The 21593-nt window shown below is 37.2% G+C and overlaps 1 protein-coding gene across 9 annotated transcripts in view; it reads right to left on the bottom strand.

The window, feature by feature from the left end:
* Positions 1-21593, bottom strand: part of Ttll7 (tubulin tyrosine ligase like 7) — a 122442-nt gene that overhangs the window by 80645 nt on the left and 20204 nt on the right. For 8 of the 9 annotated variants that reach the window (XR_016535925.1, XR_016535926.1, XR_016535927.1 and 5 more), the window contains 2 exons: positions 615-814; positions 287-418 (listed from right to left, as the gene is read on the bottom strand). Coding sequence is in view for 6 of the 9 variants with exons in the window: in XM_090334534.1 (XP_090190660.1) it covers positions 287-418; positions 615-639 (157 nt within the window). In the remaining 3 variants the exon portion in view is untranslated. Of the gene's footprint in view, positions 1-286; positions 419-614; positions 815-7316; positions 7392-21593 lie in introns of those variants that run through there. The other variant, XM_090334535.1, reaches the window with a different exon arrangement.

Below are 21593 nucleotides of genomic sequence, written 5' to 3'. Positions count from 1 at the left end.
GGCCTTTTTTTCTACGAATGTGGTACCAAGGAATCGAACCCCGGTCTTTGTGCAAGCTAGGCAAGCACTCTAACACTAGGCTAAACTCCCGGACCTCAACAAAGCTACTTTTTATCTGAAGTTTTAGAAAGCCATTGACATTTTTAAGTCTATCATCTTCTACTACACAGGAATAAAATTCTTCTAATGTGTCAAAAATTTTACAAAATTCATTTTTAAAAACCACTTATGTAAAATTATCTGAAATTCTACACAAATTTCAAACCAGGTTTCCAAAGAGACCTACCAATTTCAAACTTTGTCCCAGAAACATTTGCTGTGATCATCCCCTTTTTTTTCTTCTTCCTGACTTTCCTTTTCATGGTGCTTTGATAAGATGATTCTGTGTTCAGTTCCAGGGGAGAGGTTCCTTGAATAACTTTAAGAGAAACGTAAATCAGCCAAGTATCACTAACAACAAAAACCAAGCTCCACAAGTCCACATCCAAAACACAAAAGTCCCCAGTAAACAAGGTAAAATAATGTGACGGCACTTTAAACATTCACAAATGCTTCTGAATACTTTAAACCAGTAATATCCATATTTCGCAAGTGTGGTTTAGTCTATTGCATACCTCCTTCCTGGGGCAGAGATGGCATTATGACGAGTGCCAACTAGTGAGCAGTGGACTGCACGGTACAGAGCTCCCAGAAGTCTGGATGTCTCGCATTAGTCTAAGTAGGATACAGCCCCAAATCGCTCAGGATACCTATCATATTATCTGGGTGGAATCCTCAGATTTCAAGACACTTCTGTTATGGGCTCACAAGTTACCTGAGGAATTTCAAAATGGAGTCACTTAGAAAACAGCAAAGTTTTTGATACATAGCAACACAGTTTTTTTTTAAGTCAGGTAAAGACAAAAGTTACTATGCTCAACCACAAGCATGTTAATTTATTAGAGCCTACAAAATATGCCTACTGATGTTTTTTTTAATCCTGTAAGTACACAGTCTCCACAGTCTTGTGGAAATGTTATGAAATCATGTGAAATCAAACAGCAAATAACATATGTGAAAAATAATCAAGATAAAATTCACTACCATTTATCCAACACTTAGTATCCTAAAATTTACAGTGTACCACTTAACTTTTCAGCAAACCTATGCAGAAGATTTTTATGTCTGTTATACAAATAATTCTGATAAATAATTCTATCTTTATAGAACAATTAAATGACATAATAAGAATTGAAATGAAAATTCCCATTTCAAAGGTGAAGTACATAAACAGGAACACATAAGACTCAATATCTAAATCATGATCAGGATGATGCTTCTTACATGAAGCAATAAAATAACTACCAGGGTGGAAATGGTTTGCTGAGTGAATACAAAATAATGATTTCTTTTTGAGAGGCCAGGGAGGAAGAGTTCATGAAAGATTACATTTGAATTGGACTCTAAAAATTGAGAACAGTTGTGAAGGGCACAAAATAGTAAACGTCACTAGCATGGTGATGTTATTTGGGCACTCAAAGAGAGAAGCACAGTGAAATTGTTTAAGGAATGAACTACTTTCGTTTCACTACATCCAAACATGATCTATGGTCTACTTTGTGTATTCGCATTGTGTATGTATAAACTCAGGCATCTACATGCTGACTATGATATATCATTAGCAAGCTTTTACTATCAACTTTTTGTTCATCCTTCTTAATGTAAGCATCTTAAGCTCTTATATCTCTAAGCTTTCATATTTCCTAAGCTCTTATATTTCTAAGGGAAATAAAAGATTATTATAATCAACAAAGGTCCAATAACTTCTCAGACTCAGAACTAGCCATTTGCTAGTTTGTTGTATAATACGAGTCATATAGCTCATAGCCAATAAATAATAATAATTTCCTTAATCACGGTTAAAGTTATCCTCCTAAGATATCATTTTACTAGAATAACTTTCCATTATAGTTCAACAATATAAAAACAAATAATCTATTATTTGTTACAGACCAGCAGTGGCTAGTCAGTATAAAAGTATTAAGACAGTTTATCTCATTGACAAACCCAAACTTGTGTTCTTTTCTCCTCATTTTCCACATAAAGAAAATACAGTTAGGCATGGCAGCTGGAGGCTTGGATCTGAGATCACAGTTCAAAGCCAGCCCCTGGTGAGAAAAACTTGGTGAGACTTAGCTCTAATGAACTACCAAAATGCCAGAAGTGTAGCTATGGCTCAAGTAACAGAATGATAGCCTTGAGAAAAAAAAAAAAAAAAACCCTCAAGATCAGCATTTAGGTCCCAAGTTGAAGCCACAGTACCAGCGCAGAAAGAAAGGACAGAGAAAGGGGTTGGGGATGAGGAAGGATGGAAGGGAGAGAGGGAAGAAATGCAGGCAGGCAGGCAACAGAGCTGCTTAAGTCAATTAAATCATCAAGGTAATATAGCTGAGAAACTAGATTTTGGTTTCAATTCTGTCTGATTTAGGATCCTATTCACTAAGTCCCTTTACTTTCAGTCATCTTGCTAATGGGCTACATAGGCCTACAAAAAGGCTGAAACCTTACTATATTTAGTATGTTCTATAAAACCTGCTATGTTCTGGTAATCCATAATAATTAGCACCAAAGTAAAATCATTGCAAACAGCTCTAAATTAATTGCTCAGTTCCCATTTCCAAACTATAAAAGGACAAGCTCATTTCTCAGAATAAAAGGAAAGACTATCCTGAGGTTTCTGGAGGCTCATTGACACTTTGAGGAGATAAGTATTTCAGTTTAGGTGTTCTTGCCCAACATCTTGTTACTGGAGTAAACAAAGGTTCACTTGAAAGTGTCAGGGGTACTTATTACATTAAAAGTAGGTGACAAAGTCAACAGAGTTTGAAAACAATGTCTGTGTAACTATTCTAGGCTCCAAAAAAGACTTGTTAATTTCTAACTTAAAATGACAATGACAACTTTGATTTGGGTAGAGTTCAAATTATAGATTGTATCCTTTCTCCCATCCACAAAGATACTGGAAGTCTAAAATTTTTCTACCCCTTTACTTAACAGAATTTATGATTGCATGAAAACATTTAACCAACTTGAGGACATGAGTGTATTATCCCAGTTCCAATAATTTCATTATATTCTAGGCAACAAATGTAAGATGACCTAATTCCCAACCTATTCAGGTAAACTGTGGTTCCTTTCCAAAAGCAGGAGGCATGTTTTTAGTTACCTCTGAAATACTTGAAGCCAGAGGTTTCTTAGGCTGGCTGCAAAGTAAAATCAGCTGAGGAGGTTGTGGAGGGCCAGCTTGCACCTCAGGACTCACAAGGGCCTGGCACCAGTGTTGCGAAGAGGTCTCTTCACTCCACAAGCACAACCCACATTGAGAACCTCAACTGTAGGCAAGCAGAGAGACCAAAACAAATACTAACTATGAAAGCAAAGCTAAAAACAGATAAAAATTGGTATCAAAATCCTCATGACTATTTCCTTTTTCTAGATTTTGCTTTTATAAAAATCAATTATTTAGCATTTCACAATAAAGAGGTCCTCAATTCTTCATACAACATAAAATTATATAAAAATAGAAGCCGTAGACATCTTTAAATATTTAACCCCTTGATTAAGCAGCAAGCATATTATTCTTCCCGGCCAAACACTGCTTAAACAAAAAAGGAAAATAATGATGTGCAAAAATATTTACAAAATATGCAAAGCACACAATAAAGACATCTCACTATCTACATGTCATAGTACTAATGATGCTAAGATTTTTCTACTGTGTGCTCTTGTGTATATAAATAAGATTATACCACTTCCCTCAGATACAGCACTTGGCCCATTACTTGGAAAGCCCAGATTGTAAATGAATTACAATACACTGAACAATTGGACAGATGCTGGTGTTGACCAACTTGGCTGACATACCCTTGGTCCTGAGTACTGAAGGTCTATTGAGTGAAGACCAGACAAGAAAAGCCATTGAGTGTACACAAATACAAGACACTCTAAATGCTTTAGGATATAACTGTCCCCCATGACTTTAAAGTAAACTATGCATACATTCCTCAATATTGTTTTTAAAAACTTAAAATTTAGCTGGTATGATCCAGGGACAAAAGCTATTTAAGATGATCCAATGAGGAAGTAGAATATATCCTGTAAAAGTTGGTTTTGATCATTGCCTGAACAGGTTCTTTACATGTAAAGGAAATGGTCTGATCTTGAAAATTAATATTAATGGATTTAAACCAATAACTCTTCAAGGTTACTGTAGAACCAATGGGAGGGATTATTTTTTCCAGTAATGTGGGAACACATGACCTCTCAAAATCTAAATTAGGATATCTGATGTTGATGATTCAGTGAAGTAGCTTTAAGTATGATAAAGTAATGCAAAAAGCCTTATGTTTCACTACTATTGAAATGTAAGTGATCTGTCCCTCTGTACAAGTCATGGTTCCAATATAAAATCATTGTCAAAAGTACTTGTAGGGACTTGGGAGTTTGGCCTAGTGGTAGAGTGCTTGCCTAGCATGCACAAAACCCGGGTTCGATTCCTCAGTGTCACATACATAGAAAAAAGCGGGAAGTGGTGTTGAGGCTCAAGTGGTAGAGCTCTAGCCTTGAGAAAGTCCAAGGACATTGGTCAGGCCCTGAGCTCAAGCCCAGGACTGGCAAAAAAAATGAAAAACAAAAAAAGTAATGGTAACAAGCAGAGCGTCAGTGGCTCATGCCTACAATCCTAGCTACTCAGGAGCTGAGATCTGAGGATCGCAGTTCAAAGCCAGCCTGGGCATGAAAGTCTGTGAGGCTCTTATCTCCAATTAATCACCAGAAAACTGGAAGTGGAGCTGTAGCACAAGTGGTATAGCACTAACCTTGAGCTGAGGAGCTCAGAGACAGTGCCCAGGTCCAGAGTTCAAGACCTACAACTGTCAAAAAAAAAAAAATACCGCAACATCTTGTTGAAATCTATTGCTTCTAAAGTATTTTTTTGCAGGTGCTTAATGTTTATTTGTTGAATGAAGACTTCTTTATAAAAAGGGTCTCAAGTAAACCGCACAATTACGGCAATATACTCATACATCTTTAGATAACAGAATATTTCAACAAAACAAGTTGAGGAAAACAAGAATTAAAGATCAACAGAAAATTTAAATTTCACTTTTTACAAGAATCCATTTACAGAACTTCCAAATAACAACTGTGAGTGTAGAAATCTCTAATACTAGCTGGGCACAGTGGCTCACACCAGTAATCCTAGCTACTCAGGAGGCTGAGATCTGAGGTTCAAGGTTCAAAGCCAGCCTAGGCACAAAAGGACCAGAGACCCTTATCTCCAATTAACCTCTAGAAAATGGGAAGTGGGGGTCAAGGGTAGGGCGGTAGCCTTGAGCTGAAGAGTTCCAGGGTCAGGGCTCAGGCCGAGCTGAAGCCCCATGACCCACAAAAAGGGGGGGGGAGGAAGGAAGGAAGGAAGGAAGGAAGGAAGGAAGGAAGGAAGGAAGGAAGGAAGGAAGGAAGGAAGGAAGGAAGGCAGGCAGGCAGGCAGGCAGGAAGGAAGGAAGGGGGAAGGAGGGGAGGAAGGAAAGAAAGAAGGAAAGAAGGAAGGAAGGAAGGGAGGGAGGGAGGGAGGGAGGGAGGAAACTAATACTTATGGACACAGAAAAGTGAAATAGAAACCAAATTATATGTGTACGTATATGTTCTTTCTGGCTCTTCTAGTCAAACTTCTACCATCACACATCCAGTCCAGATTATGCAGCCACTTTTTCCTTAAATTGTCCTCAAACAATGTGTAAAATCCTTAATTCCTCCTTGTATTGGTCTCTCATAGAGATCCCAACCATTACCAACAGCCAGGAAAGGAAAATTATGTGAAAGTGGTTTTTCACCCATCTCATTCTCTCCATTTTCAGAGCTACAAGAGTGTCTGCCCAGTTCAATGGCCACTTGTTACTGAGTGTTGTGCTTTGAACATTATATCCTTCAAAATGTATGTAGACAGTAATGGTTCTTCAGGGCTCTTCCTTTGTGAAGGGGCTAAAGATCCCCATGGAAAAGATTTCAGACTGCACATTGCTCTTTGCACCTTTCAGTATTTTATGCCATATGAGGACACAGCGCTTCCAGCAGGTACAGCAACAATGTACCCCTTTAGAAGCACCTTGACTAGAACAGCCAGCTACAAGGTGCCATTTGACTATGGACAATGAGTTAAAAACCAAAAGATAGTAATGGAGCTCTAAGAAGTAAATACAAATTGTTTGCCAAGTATCCTTTTCATGTCTTTACATTCTTGAAGATAACTTAAAAAGGTGTCTAAAGAGTGTCTACTAAAGAAAAGCCTATCTGAGGGGTGAAATGGTTTCAGTTTTCTCCCTGAAGAATGTGTGGATAAAAATAATTTAAAAATAATAAAATTAGTAGTTGGGGAAAAGACATAATGTAATCCTCTGCTTTATCAATAAAATATCTGTAATTCAACCCGGTAAGGTATCTCCTAAAGCATAACTAATCCCATTTCTTTGTTTTCTACCAAAAAATTACAATTGACTCCAAAATGCACAGCTGCATGCTTGGTAAACAAATGGCATCACCAAAACAACTGTTACAACAATGACACATTGACACCACCCATTGTGTAACAACAGGAAGATTTCAAAGAAGAGACTCATTCCCTGAACACAGTCACTTTTGTCTCCTTTTCCCAAGCTGGGTACATACTCTCCAAGGCTAGAGCTAGATAGGTAGTGTATTCTAGGCCTCAAAGAACCATTTGATCAATCACTTCTAAAAGTCTGGTAGCAGCCAAGGATGATAGTATATAAGAATAAACAAAAGCATTTATTCATTCTGGTAGTGGAATTAATGTTGACCCTGAGCAACAATCACTCTACTCATCTCTCAAATTAATCTTTAAGTTAGCCAGCTTAGTGTTTGTTCCACGTTTAAAGTTACATCATCCATACAAAAAGTCCACTAGGTTCTGTGGGGTATCTTATCTTTAGAATTTAGCCTGGTATGAAATGAAAACCTTGGGATTCAGGCACACTTTGAAAACCTTTTCCCTCATCACTACTTCTATGACCTGGGCTAAGTAGGAAACAAAAGTGCATTCGATATTGATGGACTGAATAAAATCCAAAGCAAGTAAGTTTTAGATTCACTAGTCATGTAACAAAAGACAACAACATGACTTCCAAACAAATTTATCAAATTATAGATCTATGTACCTCACCTCCTAAAGAAATGTACATGGTTCTTTGGAGTAGAACTATGAACTCTCAAAACTATGCAATCACAAAAGGTAACAGAGTGGAGCTATGAACTCCTACCTGTGTTTCACAACACAGACTCTCATCTTGATCTCTGGGGTTGGAATTTAGTGTCCTTCAAAGCCAGATCTCTCCTCAGTCCAATTACCTAAATGATGAGGTGAAAGATGGAGACTAAGGGAAGTAGAGAAGCTCTAAAGTAGTCAGTTTTCCACATTGTTGTCTGAAAAAAAATTCACAATCAATATCAAAATGTCTGGTTGCTTTGATTGTGAACAGATGACATCATTCAATTGTCATCTGATGCCCACAGTTATAGTTCAATTGTCATCTGATGCCCGCATTAATAGTTCTAAATGTCCAAACCCTAGCTCTTCAATTTCCTTTGAAAATCATGCATTGCATTTATGTTCCCTAGCTTGGTAAAGGCTATTTTACCACCCAGCCAATTACCTAACAGATCACATCTCCTTTAAAATATTTGTGTGCTTTTCATTTGAAACATATCATGCTACCAATTTTAAAATGTATGATTTACTATTTATAATTTTTCTTGTGTTTGTTTCATGTTCTCACTCAGCATGCTTATTCACTTGGCATTCTTTCACTTGAGCCCATTTTTTCCCTGGCTATTTTAGAGATGGAGTCTCATAAACCTTTCTGTCCAGGCTGGCCTCTGGATTTCATCTATTACCTGGATGTCAGCCTGCTGAGTAGCTAAGAATACAAGTATGAGCCACCTGTGCCCAGTTTACGAATTATAAATGCTTAATGTAGTAAGTTCATTAAAATGTTTAATAGGCAAGAAATCTCCATTGTCATCTATAATAATAAGCTAATACATACTGGAGATTTCAAGCTACCTACCTAATAGCCATTCACCAAATGATCTTTTTTGTTTGTTTGTTTTTGCCAGTCCTGGGGCTTAAACTCAGGGCCTGGACACTATCCTTAGGCTTTCTCATGGCTAGTGCTCTACCACTTGAGCCACAGCACTACTTCCAGCTTTTTCTATATATGGGGTACCAACGAATCCAACTTGAATTTTTGTGCATGCTAAGCAAGCACTTTACCACTAGGCCAAACTCAGGCTCCAAATGATCTTTATTAATAAAACACCTATTGGGTTTTATTAGGCATTGTGCCTAACTATAAGACTACACTGCACAGAATTCTACACAAGTGCATGTGGCCTTACAGTGAAGAAAAAAGGAGCACTAAAAAGCCAATGTAATTTTTTTAAAAAAAAACTGTTCAGCAGACCTGGGGAAAACATCTTGAAAAGGAAGTAGACAACAGATAAGTACTTATTTGTTTTCCTTCCTTCTAACCCAGAATGCATGCATATGTGATTGCAGGAGCTGTGGCAATAATAAGGTAGGTTTTTGCCTTGGAAATGTACAACCAGCCTTGGGCTGCCTATCTCCAGAAAAAAATAACCCTCCATCTTGTTTAAGCAACTCTTACTTTAACTTTCTGCCTCCATCAGTTATCTGCCTCTTTACTGGACTTGCTACTCCAACAGGAATTACGCTCTGGTGGCTCACACTTGAGATCCCATTGACTCAGGAGGCAGAGATCTGAGGATCTTGGTTCAAAGCCAGCCTGGGCAGGAAAGTTTCTTTTTTTTTTTTTTGCCAATCCTGGGCTTGAGCTCAGGGCCTGAGCACTGTCCTTGGACTTTCTCAAGGCTAGAGCTCTACCACTTGAGCCTCAGCACCACTTCTGGCTTTTTTTTCTATGTATGTGGTACCAAGGAATCGAACCCGGGTCTTCATGCATGCTAGGCAAGCACTTTAACCACTAGGCCAAACTCCCGGCCCCTGGAAAGTTTCTTATCTCCAGTTAACTACCAGAAAAACAAAAACAGATGTGGAGCTGTGACTCCAAGTGGTAGCACATTACTAGAAAAAGCCCAGGAACAGCATACAGTCCCTGAGTTCAAGGTTCATGGCCAAAAAAGAAAAAAAAGAAAAGATGAGGAATATAAAATGCAAAGTCACTGGTACAATAATGTTGAATATTGATTTTTTGCCACAGTTTCCAGTTACCCATTTTTCTGCTGGCAGTAACCTCCTTTATCTGTGAGAAACTGTTCCCTCACCCTCAATCCTTGTAGAGGGAGGAGAGAGACCCTAGGCCCACCCATTCTTATGTGTACTCATTACCTGAGTTTAAGAACCCTAGAGCTGATTAGAAAGAGAAAAATACAGTCATATTTAATTTTACATATAAATAGGGACCTTCATAGAAGAATGGAGTCTGAAGAAACAGCAAAGTTTGACAACTTCCTTAGAAAAAGAACAGTAAATGTATAAAGGAAAGGGTCGGGACACAAGGCTTATTTGGACTAAGGTAGTAAATTCTCAAGACATCACTAAGAAACCTAACAGGGAAGAGATCACAAAGCTAATGGAGGCTAGGGCTACTTCAAAGACTGTTCATTCAGGTTCACTGCATCCTATCACCAGCGTCTGGTGACCTTTTCCACCAAGGCTTGTCAAGGACAGACATCCCTACAACAATCTTCCTAGCTCACTGTATCGAGGGAAAGCAGGCCCTTTCTGAAGTTACATTACTTCGTGACTGAAATTTAAATAAATCAATATACCACTTGTCTCCAATGATGGATAATGACGTCAGCCTGAAACAATCATGAAATCCCAATCTCTTGAACGTGAAGTTGGCTTAGCAATGAGCATGAATCCTACTAAGGCCATTAAGAGGTCTGGGACTCATTGGACTAGAAAAGAAGACAGATTCTTTTACTAAGTTGGACTTGATTCTGGGAGGATTCATATCTACAGTAATTTCCCCCTAAAGGATTGTAGGTTTGAGGGTTTTTTAAGAAAAAACTTTTTTGTTCATTTGTTTGTTTGTTTTTACTAAAAATGTCCTTGCCTAAAATGCTACAACTTAAGGGAAATAAGAAGAGGTGTCCATGTAATTTGGTTTGGATTTTTTTGTCCATGAGACAGATGGCTCTGAGCTTCATGAGAATCTTAATTTAAATGTTCCCCCATCTTAAACACAGATCCTGCAACATAGGTGAATCCTGCTATGCTACTATAACAGGGTAAGAAAGTTGTCCAGAACTTTTTTTAATTTAAAGGTAGAAAATTTGGATTGTACCAGCATTCAGAATCAGATAACTATTTCACAGTCTGAATCCTTCTGCATTAGATTAAACCCCAGTAAAATTAAACCATAACTTAGGCATCATTCAAAGTTTAGGAAATCCATTTGAAAACAAGCAAATTGCCAGATCTAGTCTATATAATGCTGTGCTTAGTTTATTCTTTATAGTTTCCCTTATAGTTATAAGAAAAAGGGGAACTATAATAAGACTTTTATTTCCAGAACATTAGGCAAAATGCAAAGTGAATTTAATAGGTAATCTTCAGTAAGACATAAAATATTCATATCCTATATCCAGCAGGCAGTCTGTTAGGAAAATGCATTATATTCAACAATGTTTTAATCAGTTTAACTCATTTTAAAGTAAGTCATTCCAGATTTTTAAAGGCTATCTGGTACCACAATCTGCTATAAAACCGGTCCTTTTATAGAAATGCAGTGAAAAGGAACTATTTTTATCCTTCATTGTAATAAACTTTAATGGAATGCAGAGAGAAGTGGTGCCTGAAGTTAACCAGTGTACAATAATATCTCCATAGATACTCTCAGATAGAAATTCATTTTCTCCATCACTCATCCAGTCCTTCTCTTCACCATTACCTTCCTCTCTCATACAGCATAAGCCAATAATATAAAAATGTTTCACCAATCTGTTTTAAAATTCAATTATCCCATTATTATTTCATTATGTATCATGTTGAACATGGTATTATTCTCAGCATCTTACTAAGGCCTCCAGCAAGGAAAAAATCTAGCTCCTACCTTCACCATGTACATACAAATTCTTCTTTTAGAGACAGTAAATCAACTATAAGCTATAAATATGCTCAAAATGGCGGGTGATCCTAGCTATCTAACCACATCTAACCACATAACATGCATTTCAGCATTACAAACTAAGACTGGGGATGTAGCTCAAGTGGCACTGCACCTAACTAGCAATTGTAAGGCCCTGAGTTCATCCCCTAGTGCCACCAAATAAATAAACTTGAAATCAGTATTATAAATAAAATATTACACTAAACCAACAAAGCTGATCTTTAGTTCTGCCTTATGACATTTGGAATTAACATTTTTACTGTATCTAGCATGCAAAATTCCACTATACAAATCTCACTAGGAAAGAATGTACATTCTTTAAAACAGTTTTAATCAATGCTCTGCAAAATTCATCTATTTCTGTCTTGAAATGGCTTGGATGAACATGCCTCATTATTAGAACTTACATTAATAATTTTAGAGAATTGTATTCATCTCTCCTCAGTCAATTGAAGTGGAGAGAGAACTGATTAAGAATGTGAAAACAATGAGTTCTACAATATACATTTGCTATACAATTTTAAATCATTTCCTCTCTAGGTTGTTGTTTCCTGGGTGTTATTCAAGTGTTTTATTAAATATTTCACTTAAATTTCTTTTTTAAAGCACTAAAATATAATCTTCATAGAGACAGTAAACATTGTATATAATGCTACAGAATCTTGCATTGTATCTCACATTTATAAGTCCCTAGAGGTTATTTAAAGAACTGAATGTTTCATTATCTTCTTTCTCCATTTCCTTTCTTTTCTTTTTTTCGTTTCTTTTTTTTTACTTATGTTCTTGGTATTGAAGATTGAATTCTGAGCTTCATCTACCTGCTATACCATATTTCTACTTCTTTTTTCTTGTAATCTGCTTTTTAGATAGAGTCTTCCAGTAAGTTTTCCCAGCAGGCCTTCTATTTTTGTTTCCCAGTATCAGGGGATACAAGCATGTATCACCATGATTTGCTCTAGTTCATATTCTTGTATTTTTTTAAATTTTTACTTTAAATGGTTATACAAGTAACAATTTATCCTACCCGCTTATGTGAACAGTGCATCCTGTTCCCACCTATCCCTTACCCCACCAGTTGCATCAAGTTTCCCACATCCATTTCTATGTATGTATCGGGTCTCTTATTCATCCACCATTCCTTTATATTATTTGCCCAGTCCTATCACATTAAAATGCTTCCCCATGTAAGACATGTTTCAGCTTCCTGATATTCATTTTGTTAAATTTTTAATTGTTTAAGGGTTTGCACCATGGAGTTTCACTCTTGTTTATGCCTTCCTTTACTCAGCTTGATCAAGCGCCTGTGCATATAACCATATATGTTCTATTTTAAGCCTACAGTCCACATGAGGGGAAAAAAAGTCTCGCCTTTGTCTTTCTGTCTGGTTAATTCAATGATCTTTTTCCTGATCCATCTGTTTTGATGCAAATGAAAATTTCATTCTTCCTTCTGGATGAATAAGATTCCATCCTGTGTACGTATGTAGTACATTTAGGTATTAAATATATAAAAATATAAATATTAAATATATAACATATATCAATGTTTAAATACTTATTTATATAAATACACACACACACACACACATGTCTCTTCGTCGGAGCTTATTCATCTGCACAGTATTCCTTAAGTGCATAAAGACTGTGGCAACTTAAGCTTTCCACTTACTATTAGGTAGTAATAGTAGATAGGAATGATAAAATCACTCAAGAATGATTTGACTCACTCAGGTCATTTGTTATCCCATGATTAATATCATGAATAACATTAATTTCATTGTGATGACTAACATTATGTGTCACAGAACCCACAGATCCAGAGTAGAAGTATCTATAGCAATTATTCTCAAAATATAATGATAAAACTATACAAAAACACCCAAAATAACCAATTCAAAAGTCTGGAGATGTTATTCATGATATACTTATATTTACTTCTTGCGTCTCAATTTGTTTCTAGTTAAGTGATTGTATGGGAAGCTGAAATCAAGGCTGAAGAAATTTTATTACAAATATTAAAAGAAAAAAAGATACATTTTGGCAGACTCAAGGTCAACTACAATACTAGTCTGGAATATTATCATTCCTCCTCACTCTGGTAACACTGAGACTAAGGAATCGAAATAATAAGTTTCTTAAATTACATGTTCCTCATTATTATCACTCCACAGATTTGTCATTTTCTGTTGTCTAAGAAAAATAAGAATCCTGACTTCATAATGTTACTCTACACAACCAGAGGATGAAATGTGCCTCTACTGGAGAAGTATGTAGTGATGAAGACCTTAGAACAGGCCAGGGGCCAGTGAGTCATGCCAGCAGTTCCACTCAGGGGGCTAAGATCTGAGCTTAGCATCTGCAGCCAGCTTGGACAGGAAAGTACATGAGACTCTTCTCTCCAACTAACTATGAAGTTAGCTATGGCTCAAATAGTAGAACCCTAGCCCTGAGTGAGAAAGCTCAAGGACTGGGTTTGTCCCCTATACTCAATATTCAAAGAAACATTAAAACTATTTAGAAGAGGTCTCCTTGATCTTTATTCTTATTTTCTTGCATTTAAAGTTTTGTATTATTTATTCTTCTAGTGACAAGAAAAATGTTAAGAATAACTACATTTACTTCAATACAAAATTCTTATTCTCAGAATGAAACCATCCTAACTCATCATAACAGAAAATAAAGATGTATACAAAACAAAAATTTTCTCGATACACGAGAGCACTGAATCTAATAAGCCCTCTATAAAAAACAGTTACAAGACTCTCCAATTTATATCATAATTATTTTCTCAAAGTAAATGCAGAAATTCTAAGAAATAGATCAGAAACATGGTTGAATCATATTATCATGATTTCTTTGCCCTTGCTGCTTTCCTAAGTTTGCTCTTGGTAAAGAGACCATGTAGGTAACAGAAATGTCAGTGAAATAATTGGGATTCAGGGAGCATGCAGGTGAACTAGAACAATCTAGTCAGAATGGACAATAGTGAGTTTTTCAGTTAACTCTCTACATTATACTAACCCCAATCAGTGTAATATTACTGAATTTAATATGCTATTTTCTAGCTAGGTGTCAGTGGCTCTGGCTTGTAATACTAGCTATTCAGGCTAGAGATCTAAGGATTGTGGTTGGAAGGCAGCTCAAGGCCATGAGACTCATATTTTCAATAAACTACTCAGAAAAACGTGGAAGTGGCATTGTGGTAGACTGCTAGCTGCAAGCACAAACAGGCTCAGGGACAGTGCCAAGGTCTTGAGTTCAAGCCCAAGGACTGGCAAAAAAATAATTGATTAATTAATAATGATGACAATAATGCTATTTTCAAACATGTAGCACATTAACATACCCATTGCATACACATATCATTTTATGAATAATTTACTGGCATTACTACTATCCAATTAGAAAAACTCAGCATAGAAAATTACTAGACTGAAACATCAATCAATTTTAACTATTTTTTAACTTTTGTTTTTTGGTCATGGGACTTGAACTCTGGGCCTGAGTACTTTCCCTGAACTCTTCAGCTCAAGGCTAGAACCATATCCCTTGAGCCACAGTGCCACTTCTGGTTTTCTGGCAGTTAACTGGAGATAAGAATCTCATGGACTCGCCGGGAGTTTGGCCTAGTAGTTAAAGTGCTTGCCTAGCATGCACAAATACCCGGGTTCGATTCCTTGGTACCACATATATAGAAAAAAAGCTGGAAGTGGTGCTGAGGCTCAAGTGGTAGAGCTCTAGCCTTAGGAAGTCCAAGGACAGTGCTCAGGCCCTGAGCTCAAGCCCAGGACTGGCAAAAAAAAAAAAAAGAAAAAGAATCTCACGGACTTTAGTGCCTGGGCTGGCTTTGAACTGTGATCCTCAGATCTCAGCTTCCTGAGTAGCTAGGATTATAGGTATGAGCCACTAGTGTCAGCTATTTATTAACTTTTTTGAAGGTAGTCTATAAGTTTTCTGTGTATGCCATTAATAAACATTCTGGAAAGCAATAAGAAAATATATATACTATATTTGTGCTCTTGATTTTTAATTATACTTCTGGCAATCTTGATAAAATCATCAATAATGATGAGGCAGATTTGAAGAGAAATATATGCCAAGTTGCTATTTAAAATACCTGTAACTAAAACCAAACATGGTATTGCAAGTTTATAACCTGGCAATCAAGAGGCTGAAGCTGGAAGATCACAAGATGGTGACAACCTAGGCAAATTTGAGGCCAACATGGCCTAAAGAGTAGGCAACAGGGGAAAAGAAGGAAAATTTTACTTTTTACTACATATAAATGAATGAAAAGTTGGATGTATTTATTTTACCTTGCATAAACAAATGTACTTAAATCAGTATCTTCTATTCACTATTTAGCTGCTTTACACATCATATTCAATTTATTTTTTTTCAGTTCAGGTTACTCTAAAACACCATGGTAAACTTCAAATGAATTTCATGATACATAAATAAATTATTATATAAACTCAGATACTTAGGAGACTGACACCTAAATTGTGTGCAAAGATTGTTTGTGAGTAGCAACATTGTATGTTTATCTTAGTACTTGAAGTATTTGCTGAACCAAGTCTAAGGATAATATTATCAGAGTCAATCAAAATGTAAGCCAACTGATCCCAGATTCCAGCTAGTCCAGCCAAGACTGAGGTCATAGTGTAAAAATAGCTAACCGTGAGCTTACAGTACAAGTTTTGATTTCTGTGAGGTGTTATTCACACTCACAGAGCAATGGAGTGCATGCTGAATTTATTCAAGTGACTTTTCCTTTAAAGATAAGCACAAAGAAAGCACAAACACCAAGTCTTAGCAAGCATCTCCTCTTCCAAATCAATGTGGGGACAATGTCAAATTCTGGCTTTACTGTCGACAGGTCAAGTTTGAGATGTGTCCAAGTAGAATTTCCAGGAAACAGTTGAAAATTAAAAGGTATTAACAAACTGAAAGGATAGAACATTGCTTTTTCCAATTTACTTTTTAGTTGTAGGTGCTAGCTAAGAAGTATTTCTTAGTTTAGGTTCCCCAGAAACAAATCCTGATAGACTGGAAAGTCCAAATAAAAGTAGTGTTTGGAAAGTGCATGCAACACTTGCCCAGCAGCAGAGAAGCCAGACAACGAAGGGAAGACAGCCAATAAGGACACATCACAAAGCTTGCTCCATTGAGGATGGCTAGAGCTTAATTCCCTAGAAATTGAGAACCCATATGAAACACACAGTTGTAGTGTCAACTCGCCCAAAGTTGGTTGCAGAAGGGCAAGAAGGGCAAGTTATTCATTCTGTGGCATTTCTTGTTTGGAAGAGACCTCGGGTAAGGGGGTAGGGAAAAAAGACCTTAAAAAGCAAAGAGCCTCTACTCCCAAGGATTCTAAAATAGTCTTCCAAAAGAGACTATAAAAGCATACTTGCAACCATCTGGAAGTGGGGAGAGGGCGTGATGATGTTCTAGGTCCCATAAAAACTGGGGCTGGGCAATGGGAGCATCTACTCAACATTATGCCTAACTAGAATCCCTGTTCTGTTAGAACTAAATCCTTTAAGAAACACCTGAGGCTTTGGCCTCAAGAGTAGAGTAATACTTTATGTCATTAATGGATTAATGGCTCCAATATAAAAGCCAGATTAACTACTTTCAAGAGACTCTTCTTACAGGAGTCTGTAAGCATAAAGATTCTTCAAAAGGCTTTGTACTAGTTTATCATTCCCATCAACAACCAAATAGCATTCTGGTGCTCCACGCCCTCATCAGCATTTGGCATTATTCATTCTTTGGATTTGGGGCATTGCAACAAGTGTGTAGTCATATTTCATTTTACCTTAATTTGCAACTCCCTAGTGGCATACAAATTACAACATCTTTCATGTTCAACTTGTACATCTTTGGTGAGATCTCTGGTGAAGTTTGACTGTTTATTAATTGGAATATTTATTTTCTCATCAGACTTCTTTATATAATTTAGCCAAAACTGCTTTGTTAGTTATGATATGTGATCATCAGAGATGAAGAATGAGGATCACATCAGTCAAAAGCAGGAAAAAGGATTCTACCAAAAGGCAAAGCTTAGGAAACCATATGAGACTCCTTCCTACAGAAGGAAAGGAAAAGAAAAAAATCATTTTTTATTTGGAAAAATAGAGTTCATGATTATTTTTGAAATAGCAATAGGAAAAAGACAATTATGCTTTAGCTAGAGAGAAAAAGACCTACAAGCCATAAAAGAGAGTAAGATGGTATGTGATTTTGTGGAAAGGAGGTCTCAATGAGAAATGTTTGAGCAGAGAGTAATGGAAATAGAAAGAAATAACTTTAACATGTTTGTAGTAGGTTTAATATAACTGAAAGTATTAGCAAAGTAAAACATATGGTAGACTAGGCAGGAAGGTCTAACAAGCATGAATGCTAAGCCAAATCCAGCCCGCATCTGTTTTAAAATAAAGATATATTGGAATACAGTCCCATTTTTATGTTACCAATCACTACTTTTACCATCAAAAGACAGAGTTGTATAATTCCAATGGAAACTATTTGGCTTTAATCCCTGGGCTTGAAACATTAGGGTCTTCTAGGAAATAGAAAAGTATCAGAATCAGAGTTTTGTATAGAAGAGATATGGTAGAAAAGAGCTAGAAGTGTAATAGAAGAGGGCCGGGGGTGTTGGCTCACTCCTATAATCCCCGTCTACATGAGAAGTGGAGATGGAATGACCACAGTTTGAGGCAAAAGGTTTATGAAACTCTGTTTGAAAATACATGCCAGGGGACAGGAGTGTGGCCTAGTGGTTGAGTGCTTGCCTAGCATTCACAAAGCCCTGGGTTCAATCCCTCGGTACCACATAAACACAAAAAGCAAGAAGTGATGTTGTGGTTCAAGTGCTAGAGGACTAGCCTTGAGAAAGCTCAAGGACGGTGCTCAGGCCCTGAGTTCAAGCCCCAGGACTGGTTTTAAAAAAAAGACATGCCAAATGTGGTGGTTCATGCCGGTGGTGCCAGCTACTCAAAAGGTAGAGATAGGACAATTTCAGTCCAAGACTGGCCCAGACATAACCATGAGGCCATAAAAGGGCTGGGGATATGGCTCAAATCCTGGTCTACCAGATGCAAAATTCTCAGTTCATAAAAGAAGTAGGAAGGATCTTTGCGCAAAGATTTGGCAAAAGAGGAGAAGAGAGGTATAAAAAGTTAGTCAGGAGAGATAATAACAATTTACCCTTTTGTGTCACTATGAAAAATACTTGTAAGGAATGACATAGGGAAGAAGCACTTCTCCAGCGGTTTCAGAGGATTGGTTGGTTCCATGTTCCTGGACCTATAGTATGCACATGGCAGTGGAAGTGTGGTAGAAGTGCCTCCTCATAGCACAGCAAGGGACAGGGTGGGGCCAAGGACCACTGTAACCTTCCAAAGCACGCCTCCAGTGATCTACTCCCTCACTCTGGGTGTCATCTAGCACCTTACAAAACTGAATTACCAGCCCAGGATCAAGTATTCAGCCCTGAGCCTGTGGAGCACAGTTCTTATCTGAAATCTCACAGCACTGTGCATTCTACACCAGGGAATGAGCAGGGTGCTGAATACCACCACAGAGTCAAAGTATCTAAAGACCAAGTTCATAATTTTGGTACGTCCTCTCAACTCTTGGTCCAGTCATTCCCATCTGTACACTTTATCATCTGGATATCTCCAAAACTCGTCTTTGTTTCCACCCCTTTGACCTCCCCTTCTTGTTCAAGCTGCCATCATTTCTCACTTGGACACATAATATGCCTACATTCCTAGCAGAAGTACACAGATTGACTTAATTTCCTTTGGTTCATTTTGCACAAGGGAATGCAGGATTTCCAAAAATGCAAATCTAAGTACAAAGCCAGCCATGATCCTCTCCCATTTCCTTACCAGTCCACCTGTTTAAAACCATATTGATAATTACTTCTAATGCTCACATGACACCAAACTTGCAATGGATAATGCTGGTGGTTAAGCTAAAAAAAAAAAAATCCTAGAATTCCCTTCTCTGCCTGGTTTCAAGTTAGAGTTAACCCACATGTAAAACAGTGTTGGATTTCTGAGACAGAAGTAAAGCCCCAGCCATTATGTTCTGAAGTAAGGACAGGACACCACACACTGCCAGTCTCCATGGCTGGCCCTCTCTGCTTGTTCCTCTTGTTGTACAGGGCAGTATCTAAGGTATAGCTTCCCTGGCTCATACAGGTGATTTCCAGCTTCTCCAAACCCTGTTACATTCAGAATTCCTCAGCCAGGTATGTATGTAGCTCCAAGGCAAAGATTGCCTGCTCTTGATGAACCATCAACCACTTAATCCCATTTTATCTTACCAATTCTGATTTACAAATTATCACTCTGACTGCCAGGCCTTCTGATTCACCACCAGATTCAGAGATATCAGAATTCTTTTTGTACACATCTTCCCATCCCTATAAGAAACACCTACTCCACATCATTTTTAGATGCTCTGCCTCTCTGATCGAACTCCCAAAACAGCCAAGGGCCTCCCAGTCATGTCATCCAGATCTAGATTTATCTTCCTTTTTACTATCTGCTTTAAAAGCCCAGCTCTTATAGTCTCCTTCACAGACTTTGCAAATTCTAATCATTCTGCCTGGTATCCAACCTGGCTTGTACCTAATCTTTCCTCCCTGACACTACTGTCAGCTTCAGTATTTTTCTTCCACAGAATTTATAATAGCAATTACATGTTTATTTTAACTAGTTATATCTATCACAATGGACTATGAAGAAAGAAAGAACTGTTTCTGATTCTGCTCTCATATTCCAAGCACCTAGAAAAGTACCTGGGATATAATGGGTTTTGAATAAATATCTGTTGAATGACTGAGTGAGTGAATACTTACTCTGGATCAAGCTTGATATCAATTGTCAACTCACTAGTTTCTAGACAGACTATTATCATCCCCATTTGTTCAGATAAATAGATGAGGATACATGGCTAGATGCAACAAATATCCTACATTATTTCCTACAGTTTTACTTCGGCATTCACACTCCAAATCTTTATATTTTACAGCACTTTATAATATGGATTTAATAAGGATTTTTCTCATCACTTTACAAGTGAATAATTAGATTCAATCAGCTAGGTGACTACCCAGGGCCAGAGTGGGTTTTGTTGGACACAAATTCTTTTTTTTTTAGATTTTTTTATTGTAATTGATAAAGGGTTACATCATATATTCACCAGATAGAAAGTGCATTACTTCACAAACATTGATACCCTTTCTCATGATATGGTCCCCAATTCCCTCCCTCCTCCCCCCCGCTAATCTTGATTTCCCCCCTTCCCTATCCAATTTCAAATAACCAATTAAGCACATAAAATATATCAGATAACAAGGTGAAATATTGTAACAATATGAGATAACCAAGGGATAGCAAAAGAGATGACAGATAACATAAACTTCTTACACTGAGTTTATTGCTTTCTTAACAACTTGGCTTGGCAATACAGCTGTAGTTCAAGGGTACAACCATGAATGAAAAAGCTAAAGAATAGTGCACAGTCTCTGATTTCAACTGCCAGTACTGGTACAGATAAAAAAAAAATTTCACATTAGCATTTTTAAATTTTTTTATATTTTTATTGTAATTAATAGAGGAGTTACATTATATTCACCAGATAGAAGGTGCATTACTTCATAAACATTGATACCATACCCTTTCTCTTGTCTTTGTCCCCATTTCCTTCACTCCACCCCCACCCCTCATCTTGTTAGATAAATTTTTTTTAAAAAACTTGATTCATCTAGCTTCATGAGCCATGTCTCAAATTCAACCATATTCATTTCATTACCATGAAACTGATCTCCATATTAAACCATTATGTGTTCTATCTTCCATTCAGTAATCAATAGAGTTAATTGGAAGATATAACACAGCACTTTAAGAGACATTTGTATGTTCATGAACAAAATATGATGATGGCTTGTTTGTATTATCATAATTTGAATACATCTTAAGTCCTTTAATAAGCAGGAATGGCGAAGGTAAAAAATAAGTGGGCCAAAGTCTATTTATAAGGAAAAGGTTGGGGCCGGGAGTTTGGCCTAGTGGTAGAGTGCTTGCCTAGCATGCATGAAGACCCGGGTTCGATTCCTCGGTACCACATACATAGAAAAAAGCCGGAAGTGGTGCTGAGGCTCAAGTGGTAGAGCTCTAGCCTTGAGAAAGTCCAAGGACAGTGCTCAGGCCCTGAGTTCAAGCCCAGGACTGGCAAAAAAATAAATAAATAAATAAATAAGGAAAAGGTTTTCTTTTTCCTTTTCTGATGCAATTCATAAGTTCACTGATCTTAATGAAATGTTACCCGGAGACATCCATTTCAGCACCTTCAAACATTATC

The sequence above is a fragment of the Megascapheus bottae genome, chromosome 6 (genome assembly GCF_031878675.1).
Source record: "Megascapheus bottae isolate mThoBot1 chromosome 6, mThoBot2.hap1, whole genome shotgun sequence".
NCBI lineage: Eukaryota > Metazoa > Chordata > Mammalia > Rodentia > Geomyidae > Megascapheus > Megascapheus bottae.
This window is presented reverse-complemented; position numbering and strand designations above follow the sequence as displayed.